The following is a 27124-nucleotide window of genomic DNA, read 5'->3' as shown; positions in this document are numbered from 1 at the left end:
AGGCAGGATCGTATAGAGAGTCTGTGCCTGGACTCAGGCCATGGGCCACCTGAGTTGGATTCCCTCCTGTGTCCTTGTCTGGCTCTGTGACCTTGGGCAAGTCGCTTCCCCTCTCTGGGCCTCAGTTGCCTCATCTATCAAACAGGGACCATAGTAGCTCATGGGCTTTTATGAGGACTAAATGTCTTCATGGATGCAAAGGGCTTGGAACAGAGCCTGGCTGAAGTCAGCACTCCAGAGGTGCCAGCTGTTATCAACACCGAGGCTGCGTTTGCCTGGTGGGTTCACTGCTTTCACTTAGGTGGAAGGAAGTGAGGAGTGGTTAGAGAGCCTGGTGCACCCCCACCCCCACCAGCCACCCTGCCCATCTCTCAGGTCCTGGCCTCACCAGCCCCACCACCGAGCCCCCACTACACTTGGGACCAGAACCCACTGGGGGTGGCCCTGGTGGCTCTAGCTGGGGAAGCAGAGGCTCCTGGCTGTCGGGGGAGGGGTGGGAACCAGAGACCTGGTGACTAAGACAGAACCCGAAATGCACTCCTCTGTGGGGGGGTGGGGGGAGGGGGTGGCTTCTTTCACTCTGGCTTAGGGTGAGTGACTCATGCGGGGCCAGGTGCGGGAGGTGCCAAGGCACAAGCGGTGATGATGCATGTGCCTCCCAAGAAGCTGGGGGTCCAGTGGGCTACGGAGGGCCGGGGTTTCTCCCAGATTCTGGGGTTTGGAGGCTGGATAGATCCTGTGACTGAGAGGCCCAGAGTTGGAAAGACCTAGGTTTGGATTTGGGCCGTTGCTTTGTGGCCAGGTGAACTTGGGCAAGGGATTTCCCCTCTCTGTGCCTCAGTTTCCTCACTGTAACATCACGCTAATTAAATCCACTTCCCAGCATTAAGCTCTTTCTGCTGTGCTTTTATTGGGGACTTTCCATCTCAGAGCCCTGCAAAGGCTCCCTGGTCCCCTCACAGCAAAGGGCAGATGGGGCACAAGTGCAGCCTTCCATCAGGGGGAGCTTGGGACAAGGGGGAAAAGGAAGAGGCACATTTTGGAACATCTGCAGACACTCACAGCCTTTGTCTTGGTTAAACCTCACACACATCTATTTACAACTCAGAAACCCACCGCCAAATGTGCGCACGCTGAACCCTGGAAACAGTGATGAGTAATTTATAAATGTACCTTAACTTGGCTCTTGGGTCTTCGTTCTGTCTCCAAACTTAACATTTATGTTACATTCCCTTTTTTGTATGTGTAAAATTGTTTGTAAAGGCACCAGGCCCTGGCAATTTCAAAGATGAGTCATCAGACAGTTTAAATTGATGAAATTAAAGGTAATTTCCGTGTTACTTAAACTATTCTAGGTCATAGAAAAAGATGGACACGCTCCATTTTATTTTATGAAGGGAATATGACATTAGTATGAAAATCTGATGAACATAGTAAACCAGTAAACAGATTCCAATAATAAAAACAGAAAGACAAAACACAAGCCAATAAATCGTAGACCAATCTCTCTACAATTTGGATGCAAACCTTATAAATAAAAAGCTAACAAGCAGAGCGAGGTGCTTGCTGGGGCTGGGGTGCGCGTCGGTGCCAGGGGCTGCGGTGAATGCCTCGAAGGCTGTGCAGTTCCCTGTGGGGAGGCGCCGCGGCCATTGCCACCTCGATGGGTGAACGCGTCCCACTCGCCGAGCAGGGCCGCAGCCGACCGCCGGCACCATGCACCAGTGTGGCCTCACCTCCTCCAAGTCCATGCTGGTGTTTCTCAACCTCATTTTCTGGGGAGCTGCTGGCATTTTATGCTATGTCAGAGCCTATGTCTTCATCACTTGCGACGACTATGACCACTTCTTTGAAGATGTGTACACTCTCATCCCTGGTGTGGTGATCATAGCTGTCGGGGCCCTGGTCTTCATTATTGGGCTAATTGGTTGCTGTGCCACAATCCGGGAAAGCCGCTGTGGACTTGCCACGTTTGTCATCATCCTACTCTTGGGTTTTGTCACAGAAGTTGTTGTTGTGGTTTTGGGATATGTTTACAGAGCAAAGGTGGAAAATGAAGTTGATCGCAGCATTCAGAAGGTGTATAAGACCTACAATGGAACCAACCCTGATGCTGCTAGCCGGGGCCATTGACTGTGTTCAGAGACAGCTGCACTGTTGTGGAATTCACAACTATTCAGACTGGGAAAATACAGACTGGTTCAAAGAAACCAAAAACCAGAGCGTCCCTCTTAGTTGTTGCAGAGAGACAGCCAGCAGCTGTAACAGCAGCCTGGCCCACCGCTCTGATCTCTATGCTGAGGCGTGTGAGGCTCTAGTTGTGAAGAAGCTACAAGAAATCATGATGCATGTTATCTGGGCAGCATTGGCATTTGCAGCTATTCAGCTGCTGGGCATGCTGTGTGCCTGCATTGTGTTGTGCAGAAGGAGTAGAGATCCTGCTTATGAGCTCCTCATCATCGGCGGAGCCTATGCATAGTAGAAAACTCAAGCCTGAGCTTTTTAGTCTTCTTCTGATTTGGAAGGGGAATTGAGCAGGTCCACTGCTACTGGTCTCCTGAGTTCGTTTAGTTAAAGCACACATACACAGGTGTTGGACGGAGCAGCTTGACTCTTCATTTGTCTACCTTCTTACCTACCCACCTATGACTTTCTTTCCCCTCTGTTCTAGCTGACTCTCCGTGTCTGTAAGTGTTTTGAGTATGGCAGTAAATGTTCTAATCTCAGAACCGTTTGTGAGTTGCGTAGTGTGGTAGAATTAAAGGTTGACGTGGCCCTGCTTCTGTCGCCTCTGAGCATAATGGGACTGCTGCTGTAGTATCACCGGGTCCTTTCAGTCTTCACAGTGGACAACTCCTGGCCAAAGGTTTTGGGGGGGAGGAGGAGGCAGTCAGCTGTCTGGTTAAAGTTAATACCAGATAGTGCCCCTTATCAGTGTCCTTTTTAAAAATATATACTATAGTCCAGTAAGATAGCAACTGTACAAAATGGCTAAGATAGATTTTAGAATCATACCTCATGTATCTTGGTTCATCTTCAAAATCAGACTGATCTTTGAAACTAGCGGTTTTTAATCAAAGCTTTATAGGAGGAGTATAACGTATGCACTACTGTTTTAAAACAATCAGTGTGAGTGTGTGCATGTATTTTTGTATGATTGAGCCCATTCATCGTAAGTCTAAACTCGTTAGAAATAATGTACTAATGTACCCATGTAGACTAGCAAAATAATATGTAGATGTGATCTCAGTTGTAAATAAAAAAATCTAATTCAATAAACTCTGTATCACCCCCTCAAAAAAAAAAAAAAAAAACTAAGAAGCAAAATAAAATTATATATCAAAAGAATAACATAATTTGAGAAGATAGAACTTTATTTCAGGAACATATGACAGGTTTAATATCAATAACTCAGTTGGTAAAGAATCTGCCTTCAATGCAGGAGACCCCGGTTTGATTCCTGGGTCAGGAAGATCCGATGGAGAAGGGAAAGGCTAGCCACTTCAGTATTCTTGGGCTTCCCTTGTGGCTCAGCTGGTAAAGAATCTGCCTGCAATGTGGAAGATCTGGGTTCAATCCCCAGGTTGGGAAGATCCCATGAAGCAGGGAAAGGCTACCCACTCCAGTATTCTGGCGTGGAGAATTCGGACACAACTGAGCGACTTTCAATCAATGTAATTTTTTACATTACATTAAAGGAAAGTAACAATGTGATCATGTCAATTGATGTAGAAAAGTCAGTTGAAGAAATTCAATAGCTTCTTCAAAAAATTACTGAAAAAAAAGAAATTAAAAGAAATAAAACTACTATTATTATTTATGGCAAATAAGTTTTCTTTGCCAAACATTGACAGCAAACATCATTCTAAATACTAAAGCCATTCCCTTGAAATCAAAATAAAATAGTATTTTGGAGAGTCTATCAAATACACCAGGATTTTGTCATTATTATTTTTTTTGCCTGCTGGGAAATGTTTATTTGCCACTAAATCACCCAAAGTGAAATAAAGCGAAAGTGAAATTGAAGTCACTCAGTCGTGTCCGACTCTTTGCGACCCCATGGGCTATAGCCTACCAGGCTCCTCTGTCCATGGGATTTTTCAGGCAATAGTACTGGAGTGGATTGCCATTTCCTTCTCCAGGTGATCTCCCCAACCCAGGGATTGAACCCAGGTCTCCTGCATTGTAGACAGACGCTTTACCGTCTGAGCCAGCATGCTACAATTATAAGAAAGGTACGGGTCATTTTTCCTTTCCATAACTCAATGTTCACAGCATCTCCTCAATCATAAGTATTACAAAAGAAAGTAAAAAAAAAAAAAATCACATTTTACAGATCTTAGACTTGTCTTTAGTATTTAGCTCAAATCTTACCATCTTCAAAAAACAGTTCTGTCAAACTCATCAGCTAAAAGTTCTATCCAAGCAGTGAGAAGATAGCCTTTCTTAGCCCGTGGCAATTCTTTTCCGATTTGTCCTAGCTAGTTAATGCTGCACCGGAGAAGGCAATGGCACCCCACTCCAGTACTCTTGCCTGGAAAATCCCATGGATGGAGGAGCCTGGTAAGCTGCAGTCCATGGGGTTGCTGAGAGTCAGATACGACTGAGCGAATTCACTTTCACTTTTCACTTTCATGCATTGGAGAAGGAAATGGCAACCCACTCCAGTGTTCTTGCCTGGAGAGTCCCAGGGACGGGGGAGCCTCATGGGCTGCCGTCTCTGGGGTCGCACAGAGTCGGACACGACTGAAGTGACTTAGCTGCAGTTAATGCTGCACAGCAGAATGAGGATTAGATTGCAGGGGTGGGGGTGAAGGGGTAGCAAGAGTTAATTTCCCCCAGTAAAAGATGGCATCTGAAGCTTGATGGGAGAGCTGAACTGGAGGGACTTGAGGGAAGGGTCCAGGCCCTGTATTCAGTCAGAGTCACTGCGGAAGAGGAGGAGGAGGAATGCTTGCCACGCTTATGGTGTTTCTGCGGCTTTTTATGAGCTTCCTTCACTTTCTTGTGCACCTTCCTGTCAATCACTATTCCTGTTCCTACTATACCCGGAACCAATGGATTCACAGGACACATGCCAGGGCCAGGTGGTGGGTATGGAGGAGGGTAGGGACCTGAGGGCTGGCATCCTGGATATCCTGGCTGTGGCACAGGATGACAGGGCCCACCAGGGCGAAAGGCTGGATTCCCCTGGGGTGCTCCTGGGGGAGTGGGAAAGGGGCCTGGAGGAAAGGGAGGGTTGGCAGGTGGTGGATGGGCAGGATTGCAACCTCCAGGATACCCAGCGTTAGGGGGGTGTGGATATGGTCCTGGCTGCCCGGCATTGGGATTCCACATGTTCAAATGTTTCCTTCAGCCCAGGAATGGAGAAAGAAGGAGACTGGGGTATCTAGATGTCCGGTCACCCTTACATCCTACACCAGGATTTTAAAACGTGAAATGCTCACTGTAGAAGAGGTAGTTTGCTATTGTAAAAAATTATTGGTAGAAATAGAAAAAGGAAAATATTTCATTCACAGTTATATTATCAGAGGATGTAGGATCTCTATGAAGGAAAAAAATGTCTTGAAGGAAAAATAAAGAGGCAACATCAGAAAATAGGATGATTTATTATTTTTTTTAAGAAAATAGGGTTATTTAAAACATCAGAAAATATGAATGCTCCCACATGCAGCTCTCATTAAAATATAAATGGGTCTTTTCAAAATTAGATAACATGATATAATGAACTTTACTACAGAAGTTCACATCAGTTCAGTTCAGTCGCTCAGTCGTGTCCGACTCTTTGCGACCCCATGAATCGCAACACCCCAGGCCTCCCTGTCCATCACCAACTCCTGGAGTTGATGTGATCACTGACCTAGAGCCAGACATCCTGGAATGTGAAGTCAAGTGGGCCTTAGAAAGCATCACTATGAACAAAGCTAATGGAGGTGATGGAATTCCAGTTGAGCAATTTCAAATCCTGAAAGATGATGCTGTGAAAGTGTTGCACTCAATATGCCAGCAAATTTGGAAAACTCAGCAGTGGCCACAGGATTGGAAAAGGTCAGTTTTCATTCCAATCCCAAAGAAAGGCAATGCCAAAGAATGCTCAAACTACTGCACAATTGCACTCATCTCACATGCTAGTAAAGTAATGCTCAAAATTCTCCAGGCCAGGCTTCAGCAATACGTGAACTGTGAACTTCCAGATGTTCAAGCTGGTTTTAGAAAAGGCAGAGGAATCAGAGATCAAATTGCCGACATCCGCTGGATCATGGAAAAAGCAAGAGAGTTCCAGAAAAACATCTATTTCTGCTTTATTGACTATGCCAAAGCCTTTGACTGTGTGGATCACAAGAAACTGTGGAAAATTCTGAAAGAGATGGGAATACCAGACCACCTGACCTGCCTCTTGAGAAACCTGTATGCAGGTCAGGAAGCAACAGTTAGAACTGGACATGGAACAACAGACTGGTTCCAAATCGGGAAAGGAGTATGTCAAGGCTGTATATTATCACCCTGCTTATTTAACTTATATGCAGAGTACATCATGAGAAACGCTGGACTGGAAGAAACACAAGCTGAAATCAAGATTGCCGGGAGAAATATCAATAACCTCAGATATGCAGATGACACCACCCTTATGGCAGAAAGTGAAGAGGAACTAAAAAGCCTCTTGATGAAAGTGAAAGTGGAGAGTGAAAAACTTGGCTTAAAGCCCAACATTCAGAAAATGAAGATCATGGCATCTGGTCCCATCACTTCATAGGAAATAGATGGGGAAACAGTGGAAACAGTGTCAGACTTTATTTTTGGGGGCTCCAAAATCACTGCAGATGGTGACTGCAGCCATGAAATTAAAAGACGCTTACTCCTTGGAAGGAAAGTTATGACCAATCTAGATAGAATATTGAAAAGCAGAGACATTACTTTGCCAACAAAGGTCCGTCTAGTCAAGGCTATGGTTTTTCCAGTGGTCATGTATGGATGTGAGAGTTGGACTGTGAAGAAGGCAAAGCACCGAAGAATTGATGCTTTTAAACTGTGGTGTTGGAGAAGACTCTTGAGAGTCCCTTGGACTGCAAGGAGATCCAACCAGTCCATTTTGAAGGATATCAACCCTGGGATTTCTTTGGAGGGAATGATGCTGAAGCTGAAACTCCAGTACTTTGGCCACATCATGCAAAGAGTTGACTCATTGGAAAAGACTCTGATGCTGGGAGGGATTGGGGGCAGGAGAAGGGGACGACAGAGGATGAGATGGCTGGATGGCATCACTGACTTGATGGACATGGGTCTGGCATGGAACATGTCAAAATCTGCAACCAGAACAACTAAATAGACAACACAGAAATGGATCCCGTTATCTATAATAATCATTACAAAAGTGGAACTTCACATTAATCAGAGAGGGCAGTTTATTTATTTTTAACTTTTTTTTTTTGGCCCACACTGGTGGCCTGGGGGATCCTAATTCTCTGACCAGGCATCAGGAATCGAACCTGTGCCCCCTGCAGTAGCACCTCGGAGCCCTAACCACTGGACACCAAGGAAGTACCAGAAGAGGGCAGTTTATATAGTAATATGTTCCAGCACAACTGGCTGTTTGGAAGAAATAAAGAAATAAAATTGAATCAATATCCCCTCATATCATAGGCAAAAGTAAATTAAAGGTGAATTAAAATCTTAATAATAGTCTTAGAAGAGGGACTTCCTTGGTGGTCCAGTGGTTGAGAATCCTCCTGCCAATGCAGGGGACATGAGTTTGAGCCCTAGTCCTGGAAGATTCTATATGCTGTGGGGCAGGAGCCACAACTACTGGGGCCTCCGTGCCCCGGAGCCAGTGCTCTGAAACCAGAGAAGCCACTGCAATGAGAAACCCGAGCACTGCAATGAGAGAGTAGCCTCTGCTTGCCACAGCTAGAGAAAGCCTGCGGGCAGCGACAAAGACCCAGTGTAGCCAGAAGAAAGTCTTAGAGGAAAATTCAGGAAATTAGATTTACAATCTAGGGCTTGGGGGAAATATTTTTAAACTGAGTCAAAAAGCCCAGAGGCCACCAAAAATCTTTAGATGATTCTATGTTAAAATTAGAGGGAAAGGTATGGGAAGATACCATCAGCAGAGTTAAAAGAATAATTAGGGACTTCTCTGATGGCTCCAGGGTAAACAATCTGCCTGGCAATGCAGGAGACAGGGGTTTAATCCCTGATGCAGGAAGATTCCACATGCCTCAGAGCATCTAAGCCTGTGCACCCTAACTAGTGAACCCCAAGTGCCCTAGAGCCTGTGCCCTGCAACAAGAGAAGCCACTGCAATAAGCCTGCACACCGCAGTAGAGAGTAGCCCCCTACTCATCACAACTAGGGAAAAACCTGAGCAGCAATGAAGACCCAGCACAGCCAAAATTAAATAAATAAAATTATTTTTTTTTAAAAGGGATGATTTGTATTTGCAAAGATGGTCCAGGCATGTTCCGCACAGACAGTCCTTATAGGTAGACAGCAAATCCAAATGGCAAATCCATAAACTAAAAATGCTCAATCTCATAGGCAACAGGGAAAGGCAAATTAAAGCTCCAATGAGCTGGCAATTTATACCCAGCAGGTAGGCAAAAGTGAAAGAACTGGAGGGGTCTGGGGTTCATATATTGCTGATGGAAATGCAAACTGTTAACAGCTCTTTTAGAAAGCAATTTAGCAACATCCCATAACAATTTTTGCAAGATTTTATGCAAACTTTATTGAGCAACTGCAAAAGAACTTGCTCCACCAAAACAAGAGAGGAAATCAAGGAGGATAAACATAATTTAATATAGAAATAGGAGCTCCAACATAGAAAGAGGGGAGGGACTCCTCTGGGAAATATTGAAAGACAGACCCCAGGATGACATGACATGGTTCAGCGAGTGGTCAGTCCACCTTGGAGCAGGGCAAGGGGCTCCAGCAGAGCTTTTCTTCAAGATTAGATTTGTAAACCAGTTCACCCAACCGAACACCTTGAGAAACAATTTAAACAACTGGTGGAGAGTCTGAGATTGAATTAATACATGCATAGCTTTTTCTAAGCAAATGGGGGAAAAAGAAAGAAAATTACTAACAATTTTGGAAAACCAAAAGCGCAGAAAGGGAAGGTGATTATAATTTACTACTTGGCTCAGCACTGAGTGGAGTTTACATGTCTTAGCAACATTGGCTGAGATTCTTGGATGGACAGATTAATCTCATCAAGTTTAGGAAGTTTTCAGCCACATCTTTCCTCCCTGCCCCAATATGTTTTTCTGTTTTTCCATAGTTTGTTTATTTATTTTTGACAGCACAGGGTCTTCGCTGCTGCTCACGGGTTTTCTCTAGCTGCAGTGCTCGGGCTTCTCGTTGCAGTGGCTTCTCTTGCTGCGGAGCACCGGCTCTAGAGCGTGGGTTTCAGTGGTTGTGGTGCAGGGCTTGCTTGCTCCACGGCACGTAGGATCTTCCCGCACCAGGCACTGAACCTGTGTCTCCTGCCTTGGCAGGCAGATTCGTTACCACTGAAACCACCAGGGAAGTCCTGTTATTATGTTTTGGCTGTGTTGCATGGCTTGTTAGTTCCCTAACCACAAATTGAACCGGCACTCTCAGAGGTGGAGGCACCAGGCTTAACTACTGGACCCCCAGGGAAGTCCCTGTGTTATTAATAATAAGTTATCTGTAAGTGATTATGAGATTTTGTTTTCATGCAGCTTTGGGGAACCCAAACCCTAAACCCAGTTTAGTTTTATTCAGAATGATGAACACATGCGGTGTCTTCTGGTTTATAATTTGATAATTATGCTTTCCTGGTGCAGACTGGCAGCTCTCTGGGGCTTGGCCATGAACCATTTTCTAGGTCATCCATTTTGCCAAGCCTCAAAAGGAAAACATCTTTTTTTAAAACTATAAATTAAAAAAAATAAAATCAGATCATGTCACACCCTGCTTGAAACCTTCCAGGGCTTCCTCACGCACTCAGGATGGAATCCAAGGTCCTTAAATGACCCAGAAGGGCTGACAAGAGCAGCCTCTACTCAATTAGGCAGCAGCCATACCTTCTCCCCAGCTTTTTATTTTTCAAATATTCAAACACAGAGGAACTGAAGGAGTGGTATAACAATCACTCATCGTCTGATTCAATAATTACCAATAATTGCTTTATTGCTTGGGCCACGTGTGTGTATTTTGCTAAAACATTTTAGTTAGTTGCGGGCAATATGACGTGCGTGCATGCTAAGTCAATTCGGTCAAGTCGGTCTCTTTGCGACCCTATGGATTGTAGCTCCCAGTCTCCTCCGTCCACGGGATTCTTCAGGCAAAAATACTGGAGCAATAATACTGGAGCAAATAATACTGGAGCAAAAATACTTCCCAATCCCATGCCCTCTTCCAAGGGATCTTTCCAACCCAGGGATCGAACCCGAGTCTCTTACATCCCCTTCATTGGCAGGCAGATTCTTCACCACTAGTGTCAACTGGGAAGCCCAGAGCTCACGGCACTTTACCCTTAAAGACCTCAGCATGAATCTGCTAAAAATAGGGACATCTTCCTTCACAGTCCCATGCCCTCATCATATCCAAGAAAAGTAACAGTCATCCTCAAATATCTTCTAATACTGAAGGAGGAAACAGAACAGGCCCTATCTTGAAAGCAGGACTCCATCTTGGGCCAGACTCTGGACTTTGAGCTAATGCCCAGTATCTATGGAAACGACAGACCGCCTGGAAAACCAGGCCCCCAGAAGGAAGAGCCCCAGGGCTCTCCATAACCTAAAAGAATACCCTAATTATCTGTGTAAGAATAGAATCATACATTCTATTATGCTTATTGGGGTATGACCACAGGCCTATTGATAATTGTCCACTGATAACTACCTAGGCTTAAGGCATATGATCGTGGGTTAACTTTGTATCTTTTTTTCCTTTGTTCAGACTAGTTTCAGGGAACCTTATACACTTAGGGTATATAAGGTTTTCACAAAATCTGGTCGGGGTCCTTGGCTAAGAGGAGACTCTGTCTTGGGCCCGCTGGTGTAAAAAACTGCACTCCACTATCTGCTTTGTCCTTCTGAGTGAGTTTGTTTCCCGGAACCCATGGCTACAAAAATACTGAGTCCACATTCAAATGAACCCAGTTATTTCCCAAATGAGTTTATAGATGTTTATTTCTTAAATCAGGACCCAGTAAGATTTACATGTTGCATTTTTTTCAGTCTCTGGTAGTCTAGAACAGCTACACATGGTGAGGTTTGGGACCGCAGCATCAGAGCACCTGGAACCTGTTAGAGATGCAGCTTCTTTGGCCCTGCTCCTGACCTCCTGTCTCCAAACTCTGGGGGTGGAGCCTGGGAATCTGTGTTTCAGCCAGCCATGTGATTCTTATTCATGCACAAGTTTGCGAATCACTGATAGACCAGGCCAACTTTTCTTCCCCCTAGTTCCTTGTCCTTCACCATCTCCTGGAGATTGCTCAAACTCGTGTCCATCAAGTCGGTGATGCCATCCAACCATCTTGTCCTCTGTTGTCCCCTTCTCTTCCTTCAATCTTTCCCAGCATCAGGGTCTTTTCCATTCAGTCGGCTCTTCGCATCAGGTGGCCAAAGTATTAGAGTGTAGGAATTTAGAACCAGAAAATTGGTAAGTACCCAGCCAGTTATCTTCATGATCATTTCTGGCCATTCCTCTCTGCTTTACTCTATCAGTTTCCTCCCTCTTGCTCTCTCTCTCTAGTCCTTCTGTAGCAGAGAAATGTGGCTCCTTTTCTCTTGGGCATCTATTTTCCAGCCTCTCGTATGGTTAGATGTTGTTTAGTTGTTCAGTCATGTCTGACTCTTTGCGACCCTATGGACTATAGCCCGCCAGGCTTCTCTGTCCATGGAATTTTCCAAGCAAGAATACTGGAGTAAGTTGCCATTTCCTTCTCCAGGGAATCTTTAGGTGTGGTCATATGACCAGTTCCAGCCAATGGGATGTGAGTGGAAAGTATGTTCCACTTCTGGGACAAAGAGAGAGAATTTATCCTCTCTCTAAATTGTTTGCCATCTCCCAACTGAGGCCTCAGGGGGACCAGAACCACAGACAGAGGTCCTTAAATCACCATGCAGAAGACCAGCTTCAGGCTGTTGGGTGAGGCAGATGTAATGTTTGCCACATCAGTTATGATGTTAAGCCACAGAGATTTAGAGTTTCACGTGTTACAGCATCAGTTTAACCAACACATTGACTCTTCCTGCTTCCCTAGGCTCAGATTAAACACAGCTGCCCCATGACTTCTACGCACTCATATTTTATTGATATATTGAAGCAGGTATTGATTGGCTTCTCAGTTTCAATTCTACACCTCTGGGAGAAAGACTCAAACTGGCCCAACTTGGGACAGCTTGAGACTACCCATAAAGTTACCAGCTATGGCACCAACATGGCAGTGGACCCCTCCATTGCCAGTGGAGGGACAGGGCCATTCTTAAAGAAGATAACTATTTCAATACTTTCTAGTCCTTAAAAACACATGCGTATGCAGATAAGGAGTAAAGAAAAATAGGGGGTGAAACTCCCTGGTGGTCCGGCAGTTAGGACTCTGTGCTTTCACTGGGTTTGATCCGTGATAGGGGAATTAGGATCCTGCAAGCCATGTGGCACAGCCGAAAGATAAAATAAAAATAAAAGATGACATTCTGATGTTTGCAGGCTTCCATGTGTTGTGCTGTGCTTAGTCGCTGAGTTGTGTCCAACTCTTTGCGACCACACAGACTGTGAAGTAGTACTTAAAAAAAGAAAAAGAAAAACAGGGAAGAATACAAAGGCAGTTATCCCCTGATCCATGAAGAAGAAACAAACATGGTTTCGTTGCAACGGGAGAAGGTACGAGACATTGAGCACCCAGGAGCAAACCCCCTTTCAAGCCTCAGGATCACACCTGGGCTCACACTGGGCTAATACCCCATTGACTTCAAGTCATATGCTTTGATCCCAGATTCAAGAGAATGGGCAGGTCATCCTGCCCGTGGTTGGAGGGCACTGCAAAATAATCTGGCAAAGGACGTGGGTGGAGAAAGGGTGAAGGATTGAAGGCAAAGGATACATCCCTCACACCCCATCTGAATTTTCCCCGGGAGAATACACCCTCTCTGTCAGTTCCCTGAGTGAGGTTCCGCCTCCTGCTCAGGGGTGGAGTAGCTGACAAGGCGTCAGCCAATCAGAGCACTGAATTGCCCTGGCTACTGGTGATTGGCTCATCCGTGATACAGGATCCATTCAGGACCAACCAAACACAACGCAGACACCAACGAGGACAAGACTGAGAGGAAGGGGAATCGCACTCTTTCCAGCTGGGAATCACTCTGAGATGACACCGGTTGGGGGGACTGGCAGCCATCCTACACCACCGGCAGAGAGGAAGAAGTCCCGGAATAAGTTGACACAGAAGGGGCCGAGCTGGTGGAGAGGGAAATCCATCGCGGTGTTGAAATTGAAGCCTCTGCATAAGCTGCCCCTGATTTGTGCTTCACTTTTACAAATCAGTTTCAAATCAGCCAGTCTGTGTTGGTTTATCTATTCCAGCTGCTCTGCTGCTGCTGCTGCTGCTGCTTAGCCACTTCAGTCGTGTCCAACTCTGTGGGACCCTGTGGACTGTAGGCCTTGCCAGGCTCCTCTGTCCATGGGATTCTCCATGCAAGAATACTGGAGTGGGTTGCCATTCCCTTCTCCAGGGCATCTTCCCAACCCAGGGATCGAACCCGGGTCTCCTGCATTGCAGGCAGATTCTTTACCACTAAGCCACCAGGGAAGCCCCGTTTACCTGTTATTCGGGATCAAATGGATCCTGATGAACACTCAGGTAATCTCAGCATGAGAAGTGAGAATCTAGACCCAGAAGCGCTCAGTGGCTTCTAGAAATCAATGTTACCTATGTTGATCCGTGGCTGCTGTGGGACAGGACCCCATAGATACTGGTGGTTTCAGGGGTCTTACAGATTAGGTTTCTCTGCCTACCAGTCAGAGCTCTCTCTCTCTCTCTCTTTAAACTTATTTGGCTGCATTGGGTCTTATTTGTAGCACACCGACTTAGTTGCCCTGTGGCATATGGAATCTTCCCGGGCCAAAGATAGAACCTGTGCCCCTTGCATTGCAAGGTGGGTTCTTTACCATTGGGCCCGCAGGGAAGTCCAGTTAGAGCTCTTTGTTTGCAAGGGACAGACAACAAACTCAAATAGGATATATTGGCTCATGTAACTGCAAACCCCATTTTGATCTAATTTCAGTCATGGAAGCATACTAAGTTGCTTCAGTTGTATCCGACTCGTTGCAACCCTATGGATCGCAGCCTGGAAGGCTCCTCCGACCGACTCTTTGTGAGCCTATGGACCATAACCCGCCAGGCTTCTCTGTCTATGAGATTCTCCAGGCAAGAATACTGGAGTGGGTTGCCATTTCCTCCTCCAGGGGATCTTCCCAACCCAGGTATTGAACCTGTGTCTCTTATGTCTCCTGCATTGCCAGGCAGGTTCTTTACCACTGGTGCCACCTGGGAAGCCCATGGATCAGTCATGGATCCTTGTACTCAAATAATGTCATCAGAGTCCACCACTCCTTGTCTCAACTCTGCTTCACTCACTGTGTCAGTTTCATGCTTAACCTGAATCTCCCCAAGTGGTGGCAATGATGGCCACCAGGCTTACATCTCACAGGTTACAGCTCTAATGAAAAGAGCGTACTTTTCCCCCTAATAGGTGTGGAGAAGGGCCAGGAGCTGCCTAAATGTAATTATACAACTTGGGCTGTATAAACCAGTTCCGTAAACCTGAGCCAATCGCTGTAGCTCATGGGTAGGAAGATGCTGCTTGACCAGACCTGGGTCATGTGATCACCCCATGGAGCCAAGGGGTGGAGTTAGCCCCACCGGAACCACGAGGATCAAGAACATGCAAGGGAAACTTGGGTTGCTGTCACCCAGAGAGGGGCAAATGCGTGCTGAACAGGAAATAGCAGATGTCCACTAAGTCTTCTGTTATTCTTAGCATCGCATGGTCCTTATCACACCTGTAATTAATTATAGTTGCCAGTCCTCTACTTTCTGCAGTCATCCCCATTTTCATTTAACATCAAAATAAAATGTCATGAGCCCCTCACCACATGCTAAGGATAACCAAGCCCCTCCATGGTCTTTCTGAGGATTCGCAACTTGGGCTCACTGTCTCTTTTTTTTTTTTGGTTGAACCACCTGGCATGTGGGATTTTAGTTGCCTGACCAAGGATTGAACCCACATACCCTGCAGTGGAAGCCCAAAGTCCTAGCCACAGGACCACCAGGGAAGTCCCAGGGCTCACTGTCTCTTGAGTTAGGCCATCCTAGCTTACTACTTTTTTTTCCTTAGCTTTATTGAGGTTTAATTGACAAAATAAAATTCTTATATTTAGGGTGTACAATGGGGCTTCCCAGGTGGCGCTAGTGGTAAAGAATCTGCTTGCCAATGCAGGAGACGTGGGTTTGATCCCTGAGTCAGGAAGATCCCCTGGAGGAGGAAATGGCAAACCGACTCCAGTATTCTTGCCTGGGAAATCCCATGGACAGAGGAGCCTGGAGAGCTGCAGTCCATGGGGTCGCAAAGAGTCGGACACGACTGAGCACCCACGCGCCATGTACGGTGTACAACTTGATGTTCTGATGTAAGTGTATATTACGAAATGATCACCACCATCATTCTAATGAATATATCCTTCAACTCCCATAGTTCAAATTTTATGTGGTGAGAACACAAGATATACCTTTGTGGCAAACGTCATGTATACAATACAGTATGTTAATTATACAGCCTACTCTGTGGCAGTCCCCATGTGCTCTCGGCCTCTGAAGCCACCATCCTCTTTCTCCCCTTTTGGTTCCACATGGAAACCCCTGAATTCCTCCACTGCCCCAAAGCTCTGTTAACCCAAGGCTGGGTAATGAATATTCTCCTCCCCTCAACTTCTAGTAAATACCTCAAATTTGCTTTTCCCCCACACACATTTCCACCCCAATCCAGGCACTAGATGGCTGGGTAGGGCTTGACATTTTTGAGAGAGAGATGCTGTGTGGGAACTGTCTTCCTGAGTGATGTAAGTTGAGTAGGCATCCACTGTCTGGCATGAAGGGTATACTGGGAGCTTTGAGGTTGCCCCCCTCCAGTGCTCCTTGTCTTGGCAGCCTTAGCTGTCACAGGCGAGGACTGGGGAAATTTTGCCTGGGGTTCAAGGAGTACCTTGGGGAAAAAGGAACCAAAGAATAAAATCTGTTCTCTTCTGAAGCTCAGTGTCATAAGAAATCTTTTGAGGGACTAAGTTAATCTAGACTGAGGACTATGGGCAGAAAAGGACACTAAATGCTCTGGAGAAGAAACTTTCCATGATCAAGGAGAGGTTCAGTTCAGTTCAGTCGCTCAGTCATGTCTGACTCTTTTCGACCCCATGAGCTGCAGGTGTCCTTGTCCATCACCAGCTCCCGGAGTCCACCCAAACCCATGTCCATTGAGTTGGTGATGCCTTCCAGCCATCTCATCCTCTGTCGTCCCCTTTTCCTCCTGCCTTCAATCTTTCCCAGCATCAGGGTCTTTTCAAATGAGTCAGCTCTTTGCATCAGGTGGCCCAAAGTATTGGAGTTTCAGCCTCAACATCAGTCCTTCCAATGAACACCCAGGACTTCAAAAGCATCAGTTCTTCTGCGCTCAGCTTTCTTTATAGTCCAACTCTCACATCCATACATGACCACTGGAAAAACCATAGCCTTGACTAGACGGACCTTTGTTGGCAAAGTAATGTCTCTGCTTTTGAATATGCTGTGCCCTGGGCTAACCAGAAGGATCCAAGGGATTTCCAGGGGTTGGTTGGGTTCAGAAACAGTGTAATGTTTTTATGGAAATCCTTCTTGTCAAGCCCCTTTGACCTGGCAGGACGATGACTTTTATCACCTGGAGGATGCCTGAGTTCAGCAGTGATACTGAGTGGCAGACAGAAGCAACAGCGCAGAAAACCAGGGCCCCCTAGTGGTAAGTCCTGGCATTCTCTGACACATTGTTCTGCTCCTTGGAGCCCCATGAACAGCAGCATGCCAGGCTTGACACATTGGGGGTTACAAAGAGGGGATGTTTGTACATTTGTAGATTTCCCTTCCATCCCCATGTTGTTGTCGTTTAGTTGCTAAGTCGTGTCCAACTCTTTTGCAATCCCACAGACTGTAGCCTACCAGGCTCCTCTGTCCACGGCATTCTCCAGGTAAGCATACTGGAGTGGGTTGCCATTTCCTTCAGGGGATCTTCTTGACCCATGTCTCCTGTATTAGCAGGCAGATTCTTTACCACTGATTCACCAAAGTGTTCTGTTTTATAAGGGACTATCGCCCCCAGGTATCCACCCTTATCATTGCAAACAGATAGCAGACATTTTCAAAAAATTCTTGGGTAGGAATCCTTCCCCATCTGATCTAGTCTGGGTGGATTTTTTCTTTCTCCCTCACGCTCTCTGTTTTTTACGATTTGTTTTTATTTATTTATTTGGCTGTGTCAGGTCTTAGCTGTGGGATCTTCCATCTTTGTTGCCTCTTGTGGAATCTTTGGTTGTAGCATGCAAACTCTTTAGTTGTGGCATTTGGGATCTAGTTCCCCAACCAGGGACTGAACCCAGACCCCCTGCATTGGGAGTGCAGAGTCCTAGCCACTGGACCATTAAGAAGTCTTTTTTCCCACTTATTTACCCCTTTCTCTTTTACCTCCATGCCTTTCAATTTCATAGATAGTTTTGTAACCTACTTAATGCCTGTTTTTAGGAAGTAAGCTTCAGGAGATATGGATTGTATATCTTGTTTATTGCTGTATCCTCGGCCCCTAAAATAGTATTAGGCATTCATTCATTCAGTTGACAAATTGTTATGGAGTGTCACGTGCCAGGCTCTGTACTAGGCATCAGGTGGGGGTGGGAAGGGGAGTAGCGGTTTGCCAAATACTGACTCTGCTCTTATGGAACTTATGTTCTAGTGGGGAGAAATGGAGAACAAACCAATACTTGATATCGGGAATGGTGGGGCATGAAGCAGGGTGAGGAGCATCTCCTCCAGGAAGTGGACTCTGATCATTGACATTGGAGCAGGGACCTGAAGGAGGGGAAAGGGGAGCTGCAGGGAGATTTGGGAGAGTCCAAGGCAAGGTCACAAGCCCTGATGGTAGAGTGTACTTGGCTGACCTAGAGGCCAACAGGGCCTGAAGGCGGCACAGGCGTGGAGTAGGGAATGGGACCTTTGAAGGCCACTGTAAGGACTTCAGCTCTGATTTGGAGTGAAGTAGGGAGATTTTCGGAGAAGGCAATGGCACCCCATTCCAGTACTCTTGCCTGGAAAATCCCATGGATGGAGGAGCCTGGTAGGCTGCAGTCCATGGGGTCGCAAAGAGTCGGACACAACTGAGCGAATTCACTTTCACTTTTCACTTTCATGCATTGGGGAAGGAAATGGCAACCCACTCCAGTGTTCTTGCCTGGAAAATCGCAGGGACAGGGGACCTGTTGGGCTGCCATCTGTGGCGTCGCACAGAGTCGGACACGACTGAAGTGACTTAGAAGCAGCAGCTGGGAGATTTTCTGGGGCTTCCCAGGTGGTGCTGATGGTAAAGAATCCCCTGCTAATGCAGGAGATGCAGGAGACACAGGTTTGATCCCTGGGTCAGGAAGATCCCCTGGAGGAGGGCACAGCAACCCACTCCAGTATTCTTGCCTGGAGAATCCCATGGACAGAGGAGTCTGGTGGGCTGCCGTTCATAGAGTTTCGAAGAGTTGGACATGACTGAAGCGACTTAGCATGCATACATCCAGGGAGCTTTTGTAGGCTTTCCAACAGGATGACAGGTGTCACCTATGTGCAGACTCACTCTGGCTGCTGTCCTGATAAGACCCTAAAGAGGCTCAGGAGAGGAAGCGGGAAGTGAGTGAGGGGCACCAGGCTAACGAGGGGTGCCAGTTTCCCTGCTGGCAGTGCACGCACTCAGATTCTGGGTAGAGCTGTGGCTGAAGGAAGAGCCAACAGAACTGCTCTGCTGTCACGAGTACGTAATTAATAAATATTTGCTGAATGAATGTTGAATCATGAAACTCCTCCTCGCCTGCCTGACTCCCCTGCGTTAGAACTTCCATTTGCCTGCTGCCTCGAGTCTGCAGCCTCATCCAATCAGCTTGTTTGCACCCGCTGTGCCCGCCACCCAGACAATTCCCGAAGCCTCTGGTCTCCGTCTTTGGGGAGTTCCTGCCGCCTCCAAACTTGACCGGCTTCCCGGCTTCCCGGTTACGTAATTTCATGGCCCCCAGCCTTCCACGTGGGTGATGTCTGCTACATCATTAGATCACTGGCTGCCCGAGGACGGGGCCCCATCTGTCCTGTTTACTGGCACATCCCCAGGCCCCGCTAGGAAGCCAGGTGCACAGAACGCACACGGTAAACATTTGCTGCTGGGCGGCTGGATGAATCGCCTACTCTGTTCCTCTGGGCTTTTTGGCCGCTATTTCCTGCCCAGTCTGAAGGGCTCCACGCTGAAGCTGGAGTCCAGTTCAGGGAAAGCTCCCTAGTTCTCCCCCACAAAACCCGGGTCCTTGTTCCTTTCATGCTCCATCATCCCTGGCTGGGGCCTCCTCTAGCTCACACAAGAGGTCACAGGCCTGGGGTAGCTGCCTTTGGACTCTGCAGACCCCACCTTAAACAATGTGTTGTCTTCAGTTTCTACTTAACTGTGTGTACCCCCCTCTCTAGGCCCTATCTGAGACAAGACAAGACACCCAGTGGTAATTTTTCTAAACTTTTGTTTATTTTATAGCAATTGTCATGATTAGAGAAGTAAATAACACATTTAAAAACCTTCTCAGGGCCAAAGGATGCCAGACTATTTACAAACACACGGTGGAGGACGGTGGCAACATGAGGGTCTGGGGCTGTGGGGCTGGGATCCCACCCAGGCCCCGAGTCAGGCTGGAATGCTGACACCAGCCACCAGGATGGTCCCACCGGCCACAGTGTGGGCCCGGGGAGCATTGGCAGCCTTAGGGCTCTGCTCAGCTGGCCTGGTGGCAGACGCTTAGCTAACTTGTGGCCCTGCCTCCTGCCCAGGGGGTTGCCACACCCCACAGGCCAGCTCCGAGGGGCCTCTGGGAAGCACCGAAGGACAGGGGGCAGTGTAGGGGGCGCGGGGCTGGGACAGAGGTCGGGGATGACCCGGCCGGCCCAGGGTGGGACAGAGACACACGCGCGTGTGCGCACAGACAAACACCTGCACAGAAGAATCGCGAGGGTTTTTTTTTTCCTAAGTCTTCAGGTCTACGGTGTGATTCATTTTTTTGCTATTTACTTGTTCTTTGACAGTGACATAAACTGAGGTAAACATCTGTGACCAACACCTCTCCTAAGGGGCAAAGGGTCCCAGCACCCCCAGTAGAGGTGGTGGTGGCTGCGGCAGCAAGGCCCCGATGGGGAGGGCGGGCACAGAACCGGTTCTAGTCCTGCTTCGCTGTCGGCTGCCGCTGCCCCCCTCTGTGCCTCTGACAACAGGGGCTGGGCTACAGAACTACGGTCCCTTCCCAACTCTAACATCCTAGATACTACGACGAGGGAGAGACTCTCAAACAGGATCTTAAGAGAGAGAGAAAGAGGGCGCACGCGAGGGGCGTCTACTTGGAATCTCGCTTCCGTGTTATTGCAGGAGAGACGGGATGTCGAGAGGCCTAAGGCAAAAGGAGAAGTTGCGGCTGGGAGAGGTGCCCAGATGGGCTCCAGGTGGGCTGAGCGGAGGGGGCAGTGATGGGGAGGCGGGCCCTGCTCCAAGGCTTGGCCCTTGGTGGGAGGAGGGGGGAGGGTTTGCTACTTACCTGGCATATGTTGGGCCCCCATGCCCGCCGGGGAGGTGGGTCTCTAGATGGGCGGGCACACTGAGGAAGGAGGGGGACCAGGCCCTGGGGCAACCGCACTCTGTAAACTGGACCCGGGCAGGGCGGGGGGACCTATAGCCCTTTTGCGTGGTGGGAATGAGGGTGAATGGAGAAGTGGGGGCTCCCGGCCAGAGAGTCCCCTCTGGTCAGCCTGGCCCACTAGGGAGCCCCCTCAAATGGCCGAGAACCCCAGAAGGGACCCTGGAAGGTGTGGCCCGGGACAGCAGGCGGGGCACCGCCAGGCAGAGGGAGCAGTCTCTCCCAGGATGAGGTTATTGCGGGGTCCCAGGCCTCCATGGACAGGGCAGGAGTCATGAGGGTGGGTTTTGTGAGTCTGGGCTCCTCTGGCCTGCAGGTGCCTCCTTGCCAGGCTCCCTGAGGGGTGTGCTGAGCCGGGGGCCTGGGCGCCCTCTGGCAGCTGCCCGCTGAGAATCCTGGGGCGGAGTGACTGGGGTGTCTGGATGCAGCCACTGAACACACGAGGCTACACGCACACAGGTGCCTTCTGCATGTGCTCACACTGCACACGTATCTGTTCACACGCTCACCCCCTCCCCCATTTCCAGGGCCCCTTATCCTCACATCGACACCCCAGTACCAGAAACTTGGGAGACGTGGGGATGGAGTCAGCCCCAGGCTCAGATGTTGGACTCCAGCAGAATTCCCGGAGAAATTCCTGGCACAAGTAACCTCACCGCCTGCTCAAAGTCCAGGCCACTTAGTCTGGGCTGGGGCAGCAAGGATTGAGAAGATCTGAGCAAGGTTTCCCTGGCCTGGGGAAGGTGCCAGTGGGCAGGCCAAGCTGGGGCGTGCCCGGGCTCTGAACTCATTCCCCGGGCCTAGTGATGCAGGGGCATGAGGCCCCTGGCCACGGAGACCAGTTGTCCTGAAATCCCTGTGGGGGGAGGGGGAGGGCTGCGGCTTCTCTGGATGTGTGTGGTCTTGGCCTGCCGCCCTCCTTTTGGGCCCTGTGTCCTCATGGGGCAGAGGGGGTCGGGGGGAAGAATGGGTGGTGGGAGAGTCACTGGATTCTTGGGGCCTGTTTACACACACACACTGCTGTGACATCCAGAAGTTTGCTACATTTTTGCAGGGGCGTGGTCCCTCCCCTCTAACCCTCCCTGGAAAAGGGCCGGTCTCGATGAGCAGCACCCCTGCCCTCGGCTCACCGCCCTCTTCCCAGCCAGTGCCTAGACACCCTAAGCCCTTTCTCGGCCCCAACACTTGAGTTCCTTTTCATTCCCAGGGTGGGAGTGGGGGCGGGAAGGTGGGGAGGGGGGCAGAATAAGGGGTGGGGCTGCTGGATGATCTGCCAGGGGGGTGCAAAGGGCCCGGAGCCACTAGTTCAGGGTCCCAGGGTTCAGGGAGGTGTGGGGGAGTCTGCCGGCAAGCTCCCTTGCTCCTGGTGTCGGGGGTGGGGGGTGGGGGGCCTCTGAATCCTCGGGTCTGTGGGGCTGGGCTCCTTTGGTGGCATCTTACCGGCTCGCTGCCGGGCCGGGCGCCTGCCTCGCCTACCACTACTCCCTCCTGCCGCCGCGGGGGGCTGGCCGCTTCGGCCAGGGCGGCTCCCTGCGCCCCGGCCTGGCTGCTGCTCGGCGCCCGGGCCCCGAGGGCGGCGGGGGCGGCTCAGACGCAGATCTCGATGGCCGTGGCCAGCACCACCTGCCCTTTGCTCTTGTCCGGGCGGCCGTCGGTCCTGCCGGGAGGCCCCGGGGGGGCCAGGCCGGGCTCGGGCACGGGGACCGGTACGGGGACGGGGACGGGGACCGGCACAGGTCCGGGCCCGACGGCGGGAGGCGCGGGCCGGGAGCCGCTGCCGCTCTCGGTCAGCACCGTCCGCTTGAGCGGCCCGGGCGCCTCGAGGCGCAGCGGCCCGGCGGCCGGCGGGCGGTCCCCGGCGGGCTTGCGCGCGCGGTGCGAGGGCCGGCGCCGCAGCTCGGACGTGAGCTCGTGCTTGAGGAAGCGGAAGACCTCCTTGGCCGGCCCGCGGCGCTCGGGCTCCAGCGCCAGGAGCCGCTGGAACATGCGCAGCGCTGGCTCGGTGAAGCGGCGCCACTGCGACGGCAGCCCCGGCAGGCGGCCCCGCTGCCAGCGCACGAACTCCTCGAAAAAGGCGTCGGCGCCCGACGCCGCCTCCCACGGGAAGTTGCCGGTGAGCACGCAGAAGATGAGCACGCCGAAGGCCCACACATCCACGCCAGTGTCCACCGCGAAGCCGTCGGCGCGGCCCGCCTGGCACACCTCGGGCGCTGTGTATGGGATGGTGCCGCTCACCCGCTTCACGCGGCAGCCCACGCGGCGCGTCATGCCGAAGTCGGCCAGCTTCACGCGCCGGCACTCGCGGTCGAACAGCAGCACGTTCTCCGGCTTGATGTCGCGGTGCACCAGCTGCCGACCGTGCATGAAGTCCAGCGCCAGGCCCAGCTGCTGCACGCAGCGCTTCACGGTGTCCTCGGGGAGCCCCACCTGCGGCCGGAGAGGAAGGGAGGGCGGCTCAGGGGCGCGGGCACGTACCACCCCGCCCCTTCCTTCCCATCCCCGCCCCGCAACTGCCCCCTCCTTCCCATCCCCGCCCAGTCCCCGCCCCGCCCGCCCCGCCCCCTCCTTCCACCCCCGCCCCGCCCCCCCCGCCCCTCTCCTCCCCATCCCCGCCCCCCAACCGCCCCCTCCTTCCCATCCCCGCCCCCCAACCGCCCCCTCCTTCCCATCCCCGCCCACTCCCCGTCCCGCCCTCTCCTTCCCATCCCCGCCCCCGCCCTGTCCCTCTACCCGAACTCCTTGCGGGGTCCCTTTCCTGGGCAGATCCGGGGCCAACCGCCCTTCCTTATCCTACTTGGGCATCCTCGGCTCCCTCCCTGGCCCCCACACACCCCTCGAACCTTCCCCAGCTTTTCCCCCAGTACCTGTACGGAGCGCCTGCTTTGGGCCAAGTACTGGGCTAATAAGGACCCTATCCCGCATGGTCTACTGTATACCTAATCTCCCTTAATCGGCGGCTCTGAGAGGCCTTGTCACTTATCCGGTGAGCGGCAGGGCAGTGTTTCATCCTGGCCGACTGCAAAGCCAGGTGCCGGGAATCCCCGGGGGCAGTCTCCCCGTCCCGTGCACCTCCTCTGGGAAGGCTGGTGGTCCTGCCACTTCCCCTCTTGGGTCCCCACCTGTTCCTATGCAGCAGTGGAGGAGGGGGCTGCTGGACTTCATCCCGCCCACCGGCTGGTCCTCATTGCAGTGCGGTGCCTAAGTCACTTCAGTCGTGTCTGACTCTTTGCGAACCTGTGAACTGTAGCAGGCCAGGCTCCTCTGTCCCTGGGATTTTCCAGGCAAGAATACTGGAGTGGGTTGCCATTCCCTTCTCCATCATCTTAATGCCTCATCTGGCTAACTGTGGAGGGTCTGTTTCTCCCACTAGGCCCATAGCAAGACCTTTTGTTCACTGTGTATCCGCAGCCCTCCAAACAATGGCTGATATACAGTAGGCGCCTAATAAATGATTTAAGGGAGGGGCCTGACTCCTCCTCAGCTCTCACACTCAGGGACCCAGAAGAGCCTCTCCCCTCCCTCAGCCACCACCCAGGTACCTGAGGAGGAATAATGTCGAATAGGTCCCCGGCGGGCGCGTACTCCTGGGCGAAGACATAGCAGTCTTCGGTCTCAAACACGACGTCGAAGACCTTGATGATGAAGGGGCTGGAGGAGAGGCTGTTGGTAATGCTCACCTCCCGCAGGAAGTTCTTCAGCTTGGTTTTGCTCTTGTTCACAAACTTCAGCGCCATCTTCGTGCCTAGTGGGGCGACAGTGAGAGCGGTGAGGACCCCTCTCCCTGCGCCCCTGCGCCTCACACAGCCGGGCCTGTCTGCGCAGCCTGTCCGGGCCACAGCGCACAACTCGACGGGAGCCCCAGTGGGCGGACTGTCGTCTCACAGGTAGGAAACTGAGGCCCAGAGAGGGGAAGGCCATGCAGCAAGTCAGGGGTCAGCTGGGTCCTCTCTGCCCCACCTGCAGCCCTCCATGAGGCACGCCACGCCTGCTGCTTCCTCCACCCTCTCATTTTCCTCCTGATACACTGTGTACTTACGTATCGTGTCTGTCTGCCCCCAGTCAGAAGGCCCTCGAGCACAGGAAACTGTCTTTTTTTTAAGATTTTTTTTGTTGTGGACCATTTTTTCAAGTCTTTCATGAATTTGCTTCTGCTGCTTGGCTGTGAGGCATGTACCATCCCAGTTCCCTGACCAGGGATGGAACCGGCACTCCCCTGCACTGGGAGCTGAAGTCCCAACCACTGCCCCACCAGGGAAGTCCCAGGAACCTGTGTCTTGTTTGCTGTTGTATCTCCAGCACTCACAGAAGAGCCTGGTGCCAGCAGGTGCTCCGAAAACGTTTGTTAAGCAGATGAATAAGAAGACACTAGACACACAGAGGTGAGGGCCTGCAAGGCACGTGTCCCCGACTCTGAGCTTGAGCAGCCATCTGTACCCACCTGGGTACAGAGCTGTGTGACACGTGTGTGTTCACAGAGCACTTACACATTGCGGGTCCTGCCTTCTGCACTTCACGGTTACAACTCACTTTTTATAAAGACCCTATCAACTGGGCATTAATACTCCTCTATTTTACAAAGGAGGAAACCTAGGCACAGAGAGGTTAAGTCACTTGCCCCAGGTCACACAGCAAGCAGCAAAGCTCAGGTGACCCCATGTCCAAGGTTCCTCCTTCTGGCCCGGTCCCCTCTGAATGCAGCTGTGGGCAACTATGCAGCCCCCATCCCTGGCTGGCTGATGGGCACTGCAGTGAGCTTACACTGTGGGGAAGGCATCACGTTCAGCGGTTAAACGAGAAGGCCCTGGAGCTGAAGAATGGGGGCTCATCCTAGCTCACACTTTCTGTAGCTGCATGACCTGGGCTGAGTGACTGCATCTTTCTGGGTCTCAGTGTCCTCGGGATCTGAGGAATGGAGCTGCCACGTGGACCTCACAGGGCCCTCTCCCACCTGCTGTTAAGCATGGTGCTCTGTTCGCGAAGACCCCAGTTCAGTTTGGTCCACCCTCCTGGGGGTAGCTATCACATATGTGCTGGTCATCCCCCAAACACCACTGCCAGCCCTGACCTTTCCCCTGATTCCACATGTCCCCAGGCGCATCTCCTTGACTGTCCTGAGGGCACTTTTGTTCAATTGCTCAGTCGTGTCTGACTCTTGGCAATCCCATGGACTGCAGCATGCCAGGCTTCCCTGTCCCTCACTGTCTCCCGGAGTTTGCTCACACTCATGTCCATTGAGTCGGCGAATCCATCCCACCATCTTGCCCTCTTTGGCTGTCCTCAGGGCACTGTGGATGGCCCCAGAGCAGCCCACTCTATCCAGAGATTCCTCCCTTGTCCCCTCCTTCCCGGGCTGCTTCATGACACACTCTCTCCACAGGTAGCAGACTCTCCTTCCCTACTGGCCTCCTGGCCCCCACAGAGAGCCCCCACCAGGTCGCCAGGTCGCGGCTCCTGTCTTACAGCGGGCCGCCCTGCAGACACTCACCCGTGCCCTTGTAGGCCACCAGGTCGACCTTCCCATAGGTGCCCTTGCCCAGCTCCCGGACGAGTTCATAGTGCTTGGTGACATCGCTCGCGGCCACTGTGCGGAGGGTCAGCGCCTGCATGTCTTCGGTGAGGAGGGGCACACCAGCACCCAGCCCGGGGGCGGTCCCTGGCCCGCAGCAGGGCAGGGAGTGGGGCGGCTCGGGCTCTGGGCAGCCCACGCTCATCTTCTCCCTGGTGTGGGGGTGGGGAGAGGGATGGAGTGTGACATCAGACCCCTCCACTCCCCACCTCCTCCCCGTCCAGGGCCCAGGATCTCTGGGACTGGGCCCGATGCCAGGCCTAAAATGACCACCAGGGGGCGACAAGCATCTTTGCTGCGAATGGTTGGTTGTTTAGTTGCTAAGGCGTGTCCAAACTCTTTGAGACCCCACAGACTTGTAGCCCACCAGGCTTCTCTGTCCATGGGATTCTCCAGGCAAGAATACTGGAGGGGGTTGCCATGGCCTCTGCCAGGGGATCTTCCTGACCCAGGGTTCAAACCTGCGTCTCTTACGTCTCCAGCATTGGTAGGTGGATTCTTTACCACGGAGTCAGCTGGTTCAGTGGTAAAGAAGAATCATCTGGGAAGCCCCCCATCTTTTCCCTGAAGCTTCAGGGTCAGGCCTGAGCCAGCGTT

At 51.0% G+C, this 27124-nt stretch overlaps 1 protein-coding gene and 2 pseudogenes across 3 annotated transcripts in view; 1 reads left to right on the top strand and 2 right to left on the bottom strand.

Moving 5' to 3' along the window:
- The first annotated feature begins 1716 nt into the window (after positions 1 to 1716).
- On the top strand, positions 1717 to 3295 carry LOC109578215 (tetraspanin-3 pseudogene; annotated as a pseudogene).
- A 1496-nt stretch (positions 3296 to 4791) lies between these two features.
- LOC109578220 (proline-rich protein 13 pseudogene) lies at positions 4792 to 5407 on the bottom strand (annotated as a pseudogene).
- A 14379-nt stretch (positions 5408 to 19786) lies between these two features.
- The window catches only part of SBK1 (SH3 domain binding kinase 1), a 54114-nt gene continuing 46776 nt past the window's right edge, over positions 19787 to 27124 (bottom strand). For all 3 annotated transcript variants that reach the window (XM_070779851.1, XM_070779852.1, XM_070779850.1), the window contains 3 exons: positions 26447 to 26679; positions 24501 to 24703; positions 19787 to 23388 (listed from right to left, as the gene is read on the bottom strand). In XM_070779851.1, coding sequence (XP_070635952.1) covers positions 22549 to 23388; positions 24501 to 24703; positions 26447 to 26672 — 1269 coding nt within the window. In that variant the 5' untranslated portion in view covers positions 26673 to 26679 and the 3' untranslated portion in view covers positions 19787 to 22548. The remainder of the gene's footprint in view (positions 23389 to 24500; positions 24704 to 26446; positions 26680 to 27124) is intronic.

The sequence above is a fragment of the Bos indicus genome, chromosome 25 (genome assembly GCF_029378745.1).
Source record: "Bos indicus isolate NIAB-ARS_2022 breed Sahiwal x Tharparkar chromosome 25, NIAB-ARS_B.indTharparkar_mat_pri_1.0, whole genome shotgun sequence".
Taxonomy (NCBI): Eukaryota; Metazoa; Chordata; class Mammalia; order Artiodactyla; family Bovidae; genus Bos; species Bos indicus.
The sequence above is the reverse complement of the archived record's forward strand: the minus strand, read 5'-3'. Positions and strand labels throughout refer to the sequence as shown.